This window comes from Schistocerca serialis, chromosome 1, assembly GCF_023864345.2.
Source record: "Schistocerca serialis cubense isolate TAMUIC-IGC-003099 chromosome 1, iqSchSeri2.2, whole genome shotgun sequence".
In the NCBI taxonomy this organism is placed as follows: Eukaryota; Metazoa; Arthropoda; class Insecta; order Orthoptera; family Acrididae; genus Schistocerca; species Schistocerca serialis.
In genome coordinates this window covers 386933297-386950796 of record NC_064638.1, presented here as the reverse complement: position 1 = coordinate 386950796, position 17500 = coordinate 386933297, and the positions used below count along the sequence as shown (strand labels likewise).

General features: G+C 38.0%; 1 protein-coding gene across 6 annotated transcripts in view; it reads right to left on the bottom strand.

The window, feature by feature from the left end:
* LOC126471019 (dipeptidyl peptidase 3) overlaps positions 1-17500 on the bottom strand; it is a 175497-nt gene that overhangs the window by 37603 nt on the left and 120394 nt on the right. For 3 of the 6 annotated variants that reach the window (XM_050099120.1, XM_050099112.1, XM_050099092.1), the window contains exon 10: positions 5933-6052. The exons of 2 other annotated variants lie outside the window; for them this stretch is intronic. In XM_050099120.1, the coding sequence (XP_049955077.1) occupies positions 5933-6052 (120 nt within the window). Of the gene's footprint in view, positions 1-5932; positions 6053-14010; positions 14154-17500 lie in introns of all 6 variants that reach the window. One more of the 6 variants, XM_050099104.1, reaches the window with a different exon arrangement.

Below are 17500 nucleotides of genomic sequence, written 5' to 3'. Positions count from 1 at the left end.
ATGCTGAAGGAACGGCCACTGAGCTGAGTGCTTTGCCAGTTAGGAGCTGACACCAGTTCCCTACACATCTTTTTTGTTTTCGTAGTAAGCCACAACTGATTTTGAATATATGAATTTATCAAATTATTAGTTGTAATGAATTTGTCATATTATTAGTTGTATTCACAACCTGTTACTATGATCATTTGCAGACCCACACGCTACAGCTTAGAAATTCAGTTCTGCAAAGTAAGTGTTTGAGCAAAGACTTCACTTTCCATACTGTGAGGTGGCTGCTGCAATGGGACTTCTGCCACTACTGCTGTAGCCTTCCCTTCCACATCATTTGTGCACGTAGGGGCCAGGTAGCTATGTGTGCACACTATACCACTCACAGAAATTTAATGCTATGTACAAGCAGTGGTTGAAAAAGATCCTGTCGGGAACCAGAGCTGAGTGTCACAATCTGTCAATGACAATATATTTCAAACCTGACAGGAATTGCAGCTGTCAGTGAATGCAGGTCCATATCAACCAGTTTCTGAGTGTACACTGCAATCCAATTGACATTCAGAGTTTGGTACCTCACAAAAGGCAATTGAACACAGCTGAATATAAAGCTGTGTGTCTTCAATTGGCCAAATGACATACAAATTGGGCACTAGCTGTCTGGAGACACTTACTGTAGTTCTCCGAGTCACAATTTTGCCTGTTTTCCATTCTGCAAGGCACTGAGTGCACAAGTGGCCAAACGGGATGATCAGTCTGCAGTGTATGGATGGTGCAGTTCAGGCCAAAGGCAGTTCTGTTATGTTTGTGGTTGTTCACCATGTCACAGTTTAGACCCATCCATTCACATTACTATGAACATGAATCAGGAAGTTTACTTCAACATTGCTGGCAATCAATTGTTGCATTCCAGAATGAGATTTTCACTCTGCAGTGGAGTGTGCGCTGATATGAAACTTCCTGGCAGATTAAAACTGTGTGCCCGACCGAGACTCGAACTCGGGACCTTTGCCTTTCGCGGGCAAGTGCTCTACCATCTGAGCTACTAAAGCATGACTCACGTCTGGTCCTCACAGCTGGCAGAAATAAAGCTGTGAGGACTGGGCGTGAGTCGTGCTTCGGTAGCTCAGATGGTAGAGCACTTGCCCACGAAAGGCAAAGGTCCCGAGTTCGAGTCTCGGTCGGGCACACAGTTTTAATCTGCCAGGAAGTTTCAAGTGTTGCATTGTCTTCTACACCTTCATGGTGTGTATGCTGAAAGCATATGGTGACAACAGCTATGTTAACAGGGCTGCACTCATACTTTCCAGCTTTGAGAAACATTTGAGCATCATGTAGCACCTAAATTGGCCCCCACTAAATCACTCAATCCTAATCTTATAGAAAATGTCTAGTACTGTTTGGAAGACTTCAGATGGATATGGTATGAGGGTAGTCCCATAAGTACCCGGCCTGACTGAAAGATGGCAGTCGTTGAAAAATCTCTCTGGATTAGAAAGTATAAGATCTATGAAGCATATGTTTTAAGTTTGAAGACAGCACATTGTTTAGTATTTGTTTGGCAGCCATCAATAGTGAACGTTGTGAGTGACCTTGTGAAAATGAAGAAAATTGGTAATCGTTACATGATACAATTTTTTTTAAGGGCTCGACGCAACCAATATTGAAACTGAGCTAGTTTCTACTTTTTTGTTGAAAAAAGTAAAATATTGGGTAACTGAGTTTAAATGAGGCTGTACGAGCTGCCAAGACGAGCATAGCAGTGGTTGACCAAATGAGGTGACAACTCCAGAAATGGCGGAGAAAATCCACAAAGTGGTACTGGATGATCAACAAATGAAAGTGCATGAGCTAGCAGATATAGTAGGCATTTCAAAAAGTGCGGTACATCACATATTATCTGAAAATTTGGACAAAGGAAAACTGTGTGCAAGGTTTGTGCTACATTTGTTAATGCTCTAGCAAAAACAGTGTCGTGATGATGTTTCAATTGAGTGTTTAGCAAAGTTTTGCAGCAACGAAGCTGCTTTTTTGCTCCTTTTCATAACCAAGAATGAAACACAAGTCCACCACTTCACTCTTGAGACAAAAGAACAATCAAAACAATGGACACAAATTGGAGAAAGAAGGCAAGGACCCAACAAAGAAAACACAAAAATTTAGGAAAAAATGTATTTATTTTAACATAATCTCCTTTCAGTCTATACACTTTTCCTAGCGATGTTTAATAAGTTCAATACCCTTTTTATAATGAGAACTGTCTAACTCCTCAAAATAGCCATTAACTACCAACATCACGTCTTCATTTGTTGAAAATCTTCGACCACAGAGCCATTTTTTCATTTGGAAACAGAAAATAACCTGAGGGGGCTAAATCTGGCGAACAGGGTGCGTGTGGTGGCAATTCAAACTTTAATTCATTGATTTTGGCTATTACAATAACAGGCTTTTGAGCTGGTGTACTGTCCTGAAGAAACAACACTTTCTTCTTGGCCATATGTGGCCATTTTTGCTTTATTTTGTTGCCCAAACATTGCAATAAGTTTGCATAATACTTGCCATTGGGGGGGAGGGGGGAACAAAACAGATGCCATGACCTTGCCTGCAGATAAAATGGTCTCGTTGGGTCAGGTACTTATGGCACCACCCTCGTATACCTGAAGAAACTTGTGAATACTTGCCCTCACCCAACTGAATCCATTATTAAGGCTATTACTGGTGGATGACTATTTTTTGTCTTTTGTGGTTATATGAAAACTTTGAAAACTGTGCCACCACCAGTCATTTCCACCGGATTCTGCTTTGTTTTATAATTCCATGATATTAAATATTCTCTCTGAAGCTCAAAAGGCATTTTCTTTCCTACAGATTGCATTTTTCTTAGAGGCTGATTTTTGTTAGCCCAGTGGCTCATGAAATCAAGTTAATAAAGTTTCCAATTTTCATTAAATTATGGGCAAGACTAACTGCAACTAGTTAGTTCTGTCAATCTTATTAAGCATTTACAGACAGTTTGCAACTACTGCTGTTTTGTTTGCAGTATCTGCTTCTACATCTTGCAAACAGCCTTACACTATAATCATTGGAATACTGTCCCCAGTAGTAACTGAGGCTGAACTCTCACTTTTGCTGTATGCAACTGTCGCACTGTTCAGAACATCACTCACAAGTTTCTCATAATAAAACAAACCTTATTTCAAGGAAATACAAAAGTTGAGCATTGCATGTAATAAAGGATCTTTTCATTTTTGTAGTGTGACAGCACAAAAAATTGTGGGGTAATGTTTTGTCTCAAATGCTGTAGTAGCTCTTGTAATTGGGTGTAACTAAATGAATCACACATTCATTTAAATACATACATGTACTACTTTACTGGAATGTGGTGTGGGACGGAATTTGTCACAGTTTGTATTATTTTTCTCTTGGAAGTCACTGAACTGTGAAGCAGTCAGAAGCAAGCTGGGGCAGATGTTACATGTAATATAAAAAAAAAAAAAAATCAAAACCACAAGTCAGGATGCAGAAGGACAACATCCAGAAGGCTCACCAAAGCCTGCCAGCACAAAAAGGGCATAAAAAATAGTATGATAAGGATTTCAACTGAATATGGTAGCATCTCTTAATCCATCTCATCTCCTGTATTCAGACAGTGCTTGCCAATTGATAATTCTTCCAGTACCTCAACAGAGTTATAATGCCAGTGTTTGTCAAATCTTGGTAAAATTTAATGGACACAGGAGTTTTCTCACTAGCACGGTGTCTCAACATCTTTCTACATGAGCCACAGACTGTCCTAAACAGAACCTAAAAGAGAATATACATATGTGCAAAATTGAACATCAGATTTTTTAAGAATCCTGATAATCTTGGGTGAGAGATTCCCAATATATAGCAAGAGGAGCAGTCATTTTGGATTATTAGTTTTTTCTGGATGGTCTCTGTCATACAGTATGAGTTAAAATGCACACCAATTCTGCTGTTCTCCATATCCAGCCTCTTTGTAAATTTATTGTCTGAAATTAAGTGTCCACAATACTTCACTGGGCAGAAGTGGATGACGACAGATTGCTGCCTGAAGATAAAACTCTGTGTGGGCTTATGGCAAATACTGTGACCCAAGGATTGAATGTCTTGTTAAATACCAGTATTATTTGTTTATCATTTGAAGTGAAACAAATGTGTGCACAAGAATCAGCAAGAGGCCACAGGCATGACAAGTATATATAATTTGGGTGTGGGAAAGTGTCTACATTGTCTACCTTTTCCTTATTCATGAAATATGTAAAAACCATTGACGTTAACTCAATACACTACAGAGATGCTGTTTACCATTTTAATGATGGTAATCTTATTATTAACCGATTTAAATCACCAAATATCATAATTTCATAATAGGTGAAAATATCATGACAACTGTGGAAAGCTGGTTACGGTTCATAATCAAGATGAAATATAAGGCCTATAAAATTTGAAGCTAGCCACACTAATGTAACCAAGAAGGTTTCCAAAAAGTCAAGCTCACCATGTGATCTTGTGTGCGAAGAAGCTCGCAAATATTTCTCTGGAAAATGGTAAAATCTACTTCTTATAACAGGAATGCAATAAAAGGGTGTATCAGTGTTAAGTGGAACTGAGAGTAAGGGAAAACAGGTAAGGAGAGAAAACAAAGAAATGTCCAAGAATTTCAAATGTTTTTTTGTTGTTGAGGCTATGTAAGAGAGAAATCTAGAGAAGTTTCTGTGATTCAGAAAAACATAAAAATAATTGCCATTTATCTCCTGTGACCTGGTCCCACAGTAGACATCACTGTAGTAGGAATATGGGACAGTCACTTTGGGGGAAGAAGGTGACACATGAAGCAGGAATAAAGTAAGTGTGACAGTGATATTTGATGATGATGATGGATGGTAGTGGTGGTGGTGGTGGTGGTGGTGGAGGTGGTGAATGTATGCAGTTTGAATCAATTTCAGTGACTAAAATGCAGATTTCTGTGGGAGACTGTAAGGTTACCATAGGTGTGCTTCTTTCATTAGGAGAACAAATATAGCCTCTGCAGCAATTTGTGGTTAAACCTTTCTGGTTACATCAATCAGGTATGATGTTGCTCATCTGGGCTGCACAGTTGGTAGTCTTAGTTTTGTTCAGAGTTGGTTGGAATCATTAAGATAAAAGTGTTGTAATGTGTGTTCAGCCGTATGTGCAGATAATGTGTAATGTTTGGGAACGTAAGGCCAGAATGATTCATTTTAGAATGCAAGCTGTTATACTCTCATGGCTTGATTTCATTATTCTGGTTTCATAATAGTCATCTACAAAGGCATTAATAAATCAGAAGTTGCAATTTAGTCTGTTGTACTTTCTGAACTTCAACTACTTGTAATTAAATTATATTAATTAGACAATTAGTCATCATTAAAAGAGGTGAGGTGTTGTTATCAATTAAGTGAGAGAAAAGAGGAGGGGGTAACACAACTGACAAGAATGAAGAAAGGGGTGTTGGGGGAGTTTAATATTATGTTGATGTTAACATAATCTGAGACTGCCTGCAATCTTCTAGGAAAAGGTGGAGGAGGAAATGATATTCTGGCATTCACCTGAAGTATTTAACAGTATCCTAAAGTTTCAGGATGGCCAGATGGGAAATTATATCTTATTCCGGTCACATTCTTTTCCTAATTTGTAATAGTAGGTGACAGAACATCAATATTTGTTTCTTTCTTAAGTACTAACTAATGTTGTCAGTGCATGGTTCCATGAAAACTGAGGACAATTAGATTGGCTATCCAATGGATGCTATATGAAGTACACATTTCACAGAATTCAAAGTAAAGTCCTCTGGATTAAATACTTTTTATAACTGTGCTTTCAAATTCCTTTAATTAACAGCAAAATCAGACAGACAGTTTAACAAGTTTTCAATGGGAAAAAAATAATTTACACTCACCTTCTCAGAAGTGAGGGGGTTGACAGTAGATTCTTGTTTGAAATTGAAACTGCCATCTTCATTTTTTCTAAACAGTTTTCCACTTCCATGGCCTAAAAGTTCATGCAACCCAACTTGGACCTATGAAGTAAAAGAGAAAAACATTACTTACTTAAATGATGATGATGATGATGATGATTACTTAGAAATAATTTGTAGTTTTCTTTGCCGACATCAGAATTAAAGTCTAATGTTGTCACAACAACTGATAATACACATGAAGCTCGTAAATTATTAGGTCCACCCAGAAAGTAAGCTTCCATAAAGTTGTAAAGATAAATAAAATAAAGTTGCAGGAAAACATTTCAATTGCTAAGTTACCACCAAACGTATCCACCACCATAATTAACATCCGTATTAATCTGTCACAGAAGTGTGCCAACTGGTATTGAAGCTAATGTTTCATATCCTTTTTCCAACTTTTCATCACAGTAAAAATTTTGACCATGGAGAAATGTCGCAAAGTGTAAGAGAAAGTGGAATTAATTTTAGGGGACTAGTACTATAAGATAAATGGACAAACGCTACCTCCCAGTTAAGCTCTATGTCATCTACCATCGTCATGAGTCAGCAAAATATACACGCTAAGCATTTAGCCTATCTTATTATGAATTATTTACTGCATCTCAGGAATGGGATACTGCAGGGAAGGACTGCTGGGTGCCAGATTCATAAAGTGCCATCTCTTGATACTACACTGCAGTGTCTGCTCTACAGTGCCGTCAGTTATAAAGAACAACTCAGATACTCTATATAGAATGGATATTTTCCCAATCTTCAGAAAGATGTATGCACTATCAACTAAGAAACTGCTTATTTGTGATGTACTACACTAGACTTTCTGATACTTAATTTTGACTGTCACTATGTGCTGTGTTTGTGTAAACTAGTTCACACACTTATACTCACATTTTGTGTGAGAAAGAAGCAAGGCCATAATTTTCAGTCACTACAGCGGCAATATTGAAAGCAATCAAGGCACATCAACTGTTGCATTTCTCACACATATCCACATAAATCTTGTAAAATTTTGCTTCAAATTGGAAAATTCTCAGTGAGGGGCTTACTTTCTCGATTTCCCCTCATACTTATGATGTCCATCATGATGTTCATATAAAAAAGCAATAAACAAGCAATGTGCATTAATAAATGATTTCTGAGTACAAGTGTATGCACCTAATACACTTTCTCAAGCACACTGCATTTTATCAAAAATTTTATTGAACATTGTGTAAAAAATAATATTCACAGGGGAACAGATCACTTCCATCAAATTAAAGATGCAGTAAGCAGAACATTGAGCAGGGGACAGAAACAGTACAAAAACTGCTTAGCTTTTGGACAAAATCCTGCAAAATGTCTGCGCAATTTTTGTATTATCAATGCTGTTACAACAAATTCATAATCTAACATGTTCATGGCAATTAGTTGCATATACAGTAACTATCGTGCAGATAACTTCACAATTACTTTTGAAGTGCTCACAACATAATGAAATTTTTATTAAAATGGAATTAACTACAGCGCGCAAGAGCAAGCGCAAATACACTTTGCATACTTGGGCGAAAGTTGCCGGAAATGACCAATGCTGTGTAGCTTAATGGCACATCTGAGTGAGCACAACGCAAAAGAGGAGAACTTTTCCATGGCAATGCAGGTGTAATGCACTCACATTCACTGTGCATTTGCAGTGAGCACATACACTTCCCTTACGCCAGAATTGGACAAAATTTATTCAATCAACATAATGAATAAAAATATTTACATGAAACATTATTCATTTACATAAACAAAAAATTTACTTGTCACCTGAGAATTAAAAGTGTTGCAAATAAGATATGAATTTGAAGTTGCAATGAGACATATTGCTCCAACTCCTTGTCATTTATTAAAAAATGTGCTTAATGTTGTTTTAAAATTAATTTTCAGAACTATCGACAGGAACTATCGACCGGAAGTGCAAAATGTCTAAGCAGGGATGGCTAGAGGACAAATGTAAGGATGTAGAGGCTTGTCTCACTAGGGGTAAGATAAATACTGCCTACAGGAAAATTAAAGAGACCTTTGGAGAGAAGAGAACCACTTGTATGAATATCAAGAGCTCAGGTGGCAACCCAGTTCTAAGCAAAGAAGGGAAGGCAGAAAGGTGGAAGGAGTATATAGAGGGTTTATACAAGGGCGATGTACTTGAGGACAATATTATGGAAATGGAAGAGGATGTAGATGAAGATGAAATGTGAGATAAGATACTGCGTGAAGAGTTTGACAGAGCACTGAAAGACCTGAGTCGAAACAAGGCCCCGGGAGTAGACAACATTCCATTAGAACTACTGATGGCCTTGGGAGAGCCAGTCATGACAAAACTCTACCATCTGGTGAGCAAGATGTATGAGACAGGCGAAATGCCCACAGACTTCAAGAAGAATAAAATAATTCCAATCCCAAAGAAAGCAGGTGTTGACAGATGTGAAAATTACCGAACTGTCAGTTTAATAAGTCACAGCTGCAAAATACTAACGCAAATTCTTTACAGACGAATGGAAAAACTGGTAGAAGCGGACCTCGGGGAAGATCAGTTTGGATTCCGTAGAAATGTTGGAACACGTGAGGCAATACTAACCTTACGACTTATCTTAGAAGAAAGATTAAGAAAAGGCAAACCTACGTTTCTAGCATTTGTAGACTTAGAGAAAGCTTTTGACAACGTTAACTGGAACACTCTTTCAAATTCTGAAGGTGGCAGGGGTAAAATACAGGGAGCGAAAGGCTATTTACAATTTGTACAGAAACCAGATGGCAGTTATAAGAGTCGAGGGGCATGAAAGGGAAGCAGCGGTTGGGAAGGGAGTGAGACAGGGTTGTAGCCTGCCCCCGATGTTATTCAATCTGTATATTGAGCAAGCAGTAAAGGAAACAAAAGAAAAATTCGGAGTAGGTATTAAAATCCATGGAGAAGAAATAAAAACTTTGAGGTTCGCCGATGACATTGTAATTCTGTCAGACAGCAAAGGACTTGGAAGAGCAGTTGAACGGAATGGACAGTGTCTTGAAAGGAGGATATAAGATGAACATCAACAAAAGCCAAACGAGGATAATGGAATGTAGTCAAATTAAATCGGGTGATGCTGAGGCGATTAGATTAGGAAATGACACACTTGAAGTGGTATAGGAGTTTTGCTATTTAGGGAGTAAAATAACTGATGATGATCGAAGTAGAGAGGATATAAAATGCAGACTGGCAATGGCAAGGAAATCGTTTCTGAAGAAGAGAAATTTGTTAACATCGAGTATAGATTTAAGTGTCAGGAAGTCGTTTCTGAAAGTATTTGTATGGAGTGTAGCCATGAATGGAAGTGAAACATGGACGATAACCAGTTTGGACAAGAAGAGAATAGAAGCTTTCGAAATGTGGTGCTACAGAAGAATGCTGAAGATAAGGTGGGTAGATCACATAACTAATGAGGAGGTATTGAATAGGATTGGGGAGAAGAGAAGTTTGTGGCACAACTTGACTAGAAGAAGGGATCGGTTGTAGGACATGTTTTGAGGCATCAAGGGATCACAAATTTAGCATTGGAGGGCAGCGTGGAGGGTAAAAATCGTAGAGGGAGACCAAGAGATCAATACACTAAGCAGATTCAGAAGGATGTAGGTTGCAGTAGGTACTGGGAGATGAAGAAGCTTGCACAGGATAGAGTAGCATGGAGAGCTGCATCAAACCAGTCTCAGGACTCAAGACCACAACAACAAACAACCGTATTTACTTGAATCTAAGCCACACTTTTTTTCTGGTTTTTGTAATCCAAAAAACCGCCTGCGGCTTAGAATCGAGTGCAAAGTAAGCGGAAGTTCTAAAAATGTTGGTAGGTGCCGCCACAACTAACTTCTGCCGTCTAATATATGTAGCTCTACACACACACACACACACACACACACACACACACACACAAAAGGTGGAAAATGAGCTTTTTTCTCTGCCCCGAGTTTCCATATTGTTAATCTTCGAATGTAGCAGCATTTCAATGTACTACGAAAATCCGACTGGCAAGACTGTTGCGATGTTGTCAAAATTGCCAACTATACGTTCTGAATTTTTTCCTACCTGTGAGAAGAGATGGTTGCTAATAGGAACTTTTATGAATTGTGAATCACATGCAGTATTCTCTTCACCATAAGAATAATACGAATATAAACATTTTCACATGTATTCTTTCGCGTTTGCTACTATCTCATTTAAATCCCGTCTGCCTAATAAATTACAAAACTAGAGTGAGACAACAGCAAACGCGGAAGAATATACATACCATGATATGTTTATATTCGTGTTATTCTTATGCCTAATAGTGATAGAGTCAGAAATGAAGCACGGCAATTGACTATATTTTTAAATCTAAGATGACTAATTTCTGTGCAGAATGTAATGTAGTAAAGAGGTGTCTGCAAAGATTTTCAAATGGAGAAAAATTTTCGCTACACTCTCATTCAGAACAGCTATCATTTATTTGGTTCTTGTTGATCATTATCAAAGAAAGCAGCAGTGTAAGTAACAACAAATGGCAGTCTCTTGCCATTGTTTCGCTAATCAGACGATTCCTCTCTCTTTTTTTTTAAATTGTAAGCGGCGGTAGCGCGCGCAGAAAAGCAAGCCATACCGCCAAGCGCCGACAGGCCGTAAACATTCATTATCAGAATGCAACCAACAATGCACAACACAGTACAGTAATGCATTTTCAGCTAAGAGTAACATAAACACCTATAACAAAGAGAACGGCACATGTCAGATAAAAGAAAAATAAGCAATCAATTCAAACCAGACGAAGCACGTGAAAAAGGAAGGATACCCGTATAAATACGGACGGAGCGCCTGACGCATAGCAATGGCTACCTGGTAAAGCGTAACTGCTAAGCTTACGACTCGAACAAAACTACAGTAGCTGTATAGTCATTCATTCGACCTAAATTGTGTCTCACATTACAATGGACCAACTTTGTTTCGATTTGGAGGTGCGGCCTAAAACTTTTCTCTCCCCTTGAATTTCGAGTCTCAAATTTCAGGTGTGGCTTAGATTCGAGTAAATACGGTACTCTTTTTTAAACATCTCATTAGAAAGTTTGAATATAATAGAGGGAAATATTCCACGTGGGAAAAATATATCTAGAAACAAAGATGACGTAACTTACCAAATGAAAGTGTTGGTATGTTGATAGAGACACTAACAAACACAAACACAATATTCAAGCTTTCACAACGCACGGTTGCTTCATCAGGAAAGAGGGAAGGAGAGGGAAAGACAAAAGGATGAGGGTTTTAAGGGAGAGGGTAAGGAGTCATCCCAATCCCGGGAGCGGTATATGTGCGGATGGATGTGTGTGTGCGAGAGAGAGAGAGAGAGAGAGAGAGAGAGAGAGAGAGAGAGAGAGAGTGAGAGAGTATACCTGTCCCTTTTTCCCCCTAAGTTAAGTCTTTCCGCTCCCGAGATTGGGATGACTCCTTACCCTCTCCCTTAAAACCCACATCCATTAGAGAGTTTATTTGATTGTCAAAGATTTTTCTTTGTGACACAGTAAAGAAAATACATTTTACATTCGCAAAACTCCTGAAATTGTCTTTAGTTCGGGATAACAATACAAGACTTTCAAACTGCAATTTTCTTAAGCAAAAACTGAGAAATCATCAACTCCACCATAGCTTTTGGCAAATACCATTGTTGTGATCACACACAAGATTCTCCTTTCAAATTACGTTAAAAATAATTTTTCTTTTTACGTCGTAATATCATATAAAAATCACAACCCGATTTCTTTAATATTTCTTTGGCTATTGGTGTTTGTAGTTTTGTTAAGTGCCCTTGTTCACGGACAGTAATACAGGTCAACTATTTTGTCTCTAAATCAAATGAAAGGCATTGATACAGTAATTGTTGTAGAAAGGTGAAAAAAGCATTCCAACAGTCTCTTGGCACTTTCTCGACAAAAATGTTGCCAGCGCGCTGCAATATTATGAACTCTTACGTACTCAAACCTATGGTCTCTTCCGAAATTTTTCCATCTCTAAGCTCTATGTAGCTGCATACTGAATCAAAAAGCTATTTCATCTTTTAATGGAAAGCTTACTCAGAGTTACTCTGAAGCACTTTGTGATGCCTTTCGATGTCCATCAGATTTTCTACATCATTTTAGGAGACTTATATTAAGTCTGTTGATGTTTGTCATTAGCAATAACTTACTTCTTAATTTGTTCAGTCAATTTGTAGCACTAAAAACACAAACAAACTGCATACTCATATTGAGATACCTATCCAATAGTGTTATCAATCTTGGTACATTGGAAGAAGGTGTCTTAGATTAACAGTTTCTGTTGGCACATTGTCTACTTACATATTACATACAGTACTTCTGAATATTACAAGGGGGAGAGGGATTACAGGCAAATGCAGAGTTGGTGTCTGTATATGTGTGGATGGGTGTGTGTGTGTGTGTGTGTGTGTGTGTGTGTGTGTGTGAGTGTGAGTGTGCACGAGTGCGAGTGTATACCCGTCCTTTTTTCCCCTTACGGTAAGTCTTTCCGCTCCCGGGATTGGAATGACTCCTTACCCTCTCCCTTAAAACCCACATCCTTTCGTCTTTCCCTCTCCTTCCCTCTTTCCTGATGAGGCAATAGTTTGTTGCGAAAGCTTGAATTTTGTGTGTGTGTTTGTGTTTGTTTGTGTGTCTTTCGACCTGCCAGCACTTTCGTTTGGTAAGTCACATCATCTTTGTTTTTTGATATATGATAAATAATTATTTGTATTCAAAGAGAGGAATAGTCTCTTTGGCTGCAAAAATTTATTCTTGAATAAATGTGTTTGAATGATCTACTTATTCATATAATTATTCAGTTAGAAATTTATTCGAATAGTGCAGTTCTCTGCCTACCAGTACACCTTGCACTTCCTTTCTCTTTCGCAGTGAGAGCAGTACTGTTAATGTTATTTGAGAGCCTATAGTGTACATGGACTGAAGTTTTTTATGTTAATTACAAACAAAATTGATGATTAGAATCATTTTTCACACTCCTCCACGTAAATATTTTTCTGTTTTCTGTCTCCACAATTAAATCAATGACCATCAATAACATTCAATATTTGACTATCACTAACTTTCTTTACACATAATTTTACTCAGTCACTGTGGTAATATTTGGAGAACCCCTGGTATACAGCAAATATGTTTTCCATTGAATAGTGGTAGCTAAAAAGAAATTCTAGTTCTAAATAAACTCCAAAGTTTGCCACACCCTTCAGTGCCGCTATGTTGTGAAAAAGCAATATAGCAAGCGGCAGCAAGAGAGTGCTGCATGATAGCAAATTAGGAGAGTCCAGGCTATGTGCAAAGCGAGTGTTGTGAGCAAATTCTACCCATATGAGTTTGCCACACAGATGCATTCTCCAGTGCACTAGCTCACGCTGGAAAGGGGTGAGATGTTTCTTCATGAAAGAGAAATAATAATAATAATAATAATAATACCACCACCACCAAAAACAACAACAACAACAACAACAACAAAGGTTATCCTAAAGTAATGTGGGGAATGATGAGACACTGAGGAGGAGGGTTATATTGAAATGTAGTTATTTTGTGGTAAAGAGTTCTTGTTATTTGTCATCTAAGAAACAATTTGATTAGTTCATGAGCATTTCTGTGGAAGATTTTGACAACAGTGTCACTCTAGTAGTTATTGTATAATAAGTCATTAGTTTGAGAATTGGATTACACTAATAGACACAGATTGACATGTAAAATAAGGACAACACGACTTAAGGAAGAAACATGGTTGACAAAAGAACTGTATCATTCAAACATGAAACATTAGTAAAATACTATGCAGGCTGCTGCCTCTTTATTTTTTTAATTCACCAGTCATTTAAGTTAGCATTATTTTCGGTTTCACAGACTCTCAGTGCATTTAAGACTAGTGACTGATTAGTGAAAAAGGTAATGTTTCTTAAGAATACCAAGCTTCTCAATATTTCCATTTGGTTCAAATCACTAACACCCACCTCAAATGCAGGAACTCTGTACTTATTAAGCAGCTCCTTATCTTCATCTCCGAGAAAAGGTAAAGTTATTTCTTTGTAATTTGCAGGAATTACATTACCAAGAGACACATTTTTAAATCCTTCACTTTGACGAATTTCATCATCTGAAAGGAAAAAAGTAAAATGAATTTTCATCATATTCTCATCAACAATAATAAAAATTTGGGTGTGTGTTTGTACTACACTATAACACAAAATATTCTTATGAAACAGGTTTTCCTTCTCATAGGTGGAAGTAGGTGTAACGGAAATGGAAGGAGAATGGAGTGGAGTAGAGGGAACAGATGGGAGGAATAGAATGGTAAGGTGTGTAGGAAATATTCCTCAGGGGTGGAACTTGTAGATGCATGCATGGAGCAGGTTAAAAGACAGTTACAAGGAAAATAGAAAGATAAAAGGTAAATGCAGGAAGAACACGGAGGGTAAAAAATAAGCAAAAGAGGTAATAAAAGTTTACAATATGTGAGACATGGGAAAGTATAGAACTTAATAGGGAGTAGAGGCCAGTGTGGGGTAGGAGAGAGGAGTGGAAAGAAGAGGAGAGGGAGCTAAGAGGATGGCAGATGGAACATTGGTGCTAGTAGGTATTGAGGTCAGGATGGTTGTGGAAACAAAGAATATGTTGCAGTCAGAATTACCACCTGTGCTGCTTAGAAAGCTGATATTGGAAACTATGATGCATCATTTGAAGCCAACGATATTTGTTGTGTAGAATGCCCTGCACTGGGTAAACCATATTTGCCCTTTGCAATGGTCTGGTGTTTGATATTCATCCAGTTAGACAGTTGTTTGCAGTGAAATCCATATGAGAGGCTGCACAGTAGTTGCAACAAAATTGGTGTATGATGTGAGTGCTTTTACAAGTGACACCCCCACCCCACTCCCAAGTCCCTGTTCTCCTTTATTGGATAGGAAATGATAGTGATGGGTCTACAATATAAAGTGGTGAGTGGATGTATGGGACATGTCTCACAGCTGGGTCATATTTCATTGTTTGGGAGGATGGAGGAATACCATTTGGGGTGAAAGTGGGAAGCTTGTGAAGATGATATACTTCATTTCAGGGCATGAGGAGAAGTCGAAACCCTGGTGTAGGATAAAATTTATTTGTCCTGGTCCTCGTATTCCAGTTCTGTCTGCGGCATTTCCTACACCCATCCTAGGCAGCAGGGCCAACTGAGAAAGCAGCCATATTGTATTATTATTTTACTGTAGCTTCCTACCCAAGTACGTTAAAATAACTATTTACCTACATGAATGGCTGCCACAAAGCTGAGCGAAGATAAATAGGTCACCCGGTTACAGATAATGATGTACAATATAATGTGGTTGTTTTAAATGGCTAATTCAAATGGTCAACACCAGCTTTCCCACACAGCACTGGTGGGAACTCTCCCAATAATGTATCCTTTCTTCCCATAACCCTACTGGCCTCAAATCTATTGCCCATTCTCCAATTATCTTTGCCCCCATTCCTCTGATCCTCACTTTGGGAACTACAAGGAAGGTGTTTCCAGTGAATACATCACAGAACTTTATAATCTGTTCATGAATGAAACAAGGTGAAGAGTTAGAAGCACACATCCATAACTTTTCAGCCAAGATGTTTTAACACAACTTTCAGCTTTACAAAATCATAAAATGATTATATTTCCTTATAAAGTGCTTACTTCATGGTTTACTTTTATACACGAGCTTTACAGACTGATCAACTGGTTTCTGCCTAGCACAACATATGTCACAGACACAGTTTAGTCACAGAAGGTAATTTATTGTCATGGTTTCTAATCCAGTTTTTAACTGTGTGTTACACAAAGCAGAACAGTCAATGCCATGATTCCTTCTTTTTCAGATGCCTGTCTCTGCAGAAATCTTCACTATTCTTGAGGGTGAAGAGGAAGATATTGCAACAGATGTATTTATTGAATTACTTGAAGCTAATATGGAGTCCGATAATGATTCTGGTGAAGTGAGGAGGAAAGACAGGTAATCTTGGACAAAGGCAACTTCAGACTGATGCAGAAGTGGTTTTAACTAGCAAAAATAGGTTAGTTTATGAACCTGAGAATGATTGCTCTCTCGGTAATAAAATGCTAACTCAGATGAAACAGAATGGTTGCAAATATTAAAATTTGTAATCACAGCCTGGAGAAGGGAGGATCTGACAGTGATCAGAATAAATGTAGAACTTGTCTCCAGATCAGTGCTTTGAAATGTTTTGGAATGATAAAAATAATTAAATTTCTCATCACTGAATCAAAAAAATAAGCTTTGTCTGTTGAAAACATAAAAGGTTTTCTAGGAATTCTAATTCTTTACCTAGCAGATGTTACTGAACTTGGGGCTGGACATGAGAAATGAAATGGTGTACAGCTTGAAGACGAGAGTCAAATTGGACAATTATAATTCACGTGAAACACACAAATCGATGTAAGTTACAAAATGTGAAAATTCTGCCTACTAACAGATATGATTAAAAAAAAAAATAAATAATTAAAAATCTCTCCCCCTCCCCCCCTCCCTCCACTTCTCAACCTGAGGAAGATTTGGATTATGATGATAGCATGATAAAGTATTTTTTCAGGCACGTATGGAAACAATTTCTAAAAGGGAAATCCATTAGATGTGGGTACAACGCATGCCACCTAGACACAAACATGGATTATCTAATAGATTTTCAAATATACCAAGGGCATGAGCCATAAAAGGAAAAAATGCATGAGAAAACATTTGGATAATGTGCTGCACCTATGGTTCAAACGACTAATTTACTTTCTGAAAAATAGTAAAAATCTGCCTATAGGTTCTCTTATCATTCTGTTTGCATAACAAACATTGCTGGCTGACCTAAAGTAACCAAGTTATTATCCAACTGGGACTGTTCGCAAGAATCAACTGTCTAAGGAATGACAACATATATCCTCTACGACAATGTTAAAAAGGGATATGAGAGGATATTTTGACCACAAGAGCAACAGAAAAGTGGAATGATCATTACCAGTTGGATAGATAATTCTGCAGTAAGAACTGCTTTGACCAGGCATGGCATGAATCCATCAGATAAAATACTGAATTGTCATACTCTAACTGCACGTTATTGGAGAGTACAACAAAAATATGGGGGATCGAGTGACAGGATGAATATGTAGTTACATATTGTGAGATATTAGAGGAAAGAAATGGTGGAGGCCAATTTTTGCGTGGATACTGGATGGCTGTGTACATTATGGGTGGATTCTCTACAGAAAGATGGGTGTTAATAAATCACAGTTGCAGTTTCGGTGCCTATTGTGAAATGTTACTGGATTTTTCAATGCAACAATCTCTACAGGTTCTGTATGCCTGTCAGATATAACAGGGGGGGGGGGGGGGGGGGGGGGAATCTCTGGTAGCTATGGTGCCACAGAAGAAAAGAAAGACAATGTGCTGTAGAATACTGCAACTTCAAGTT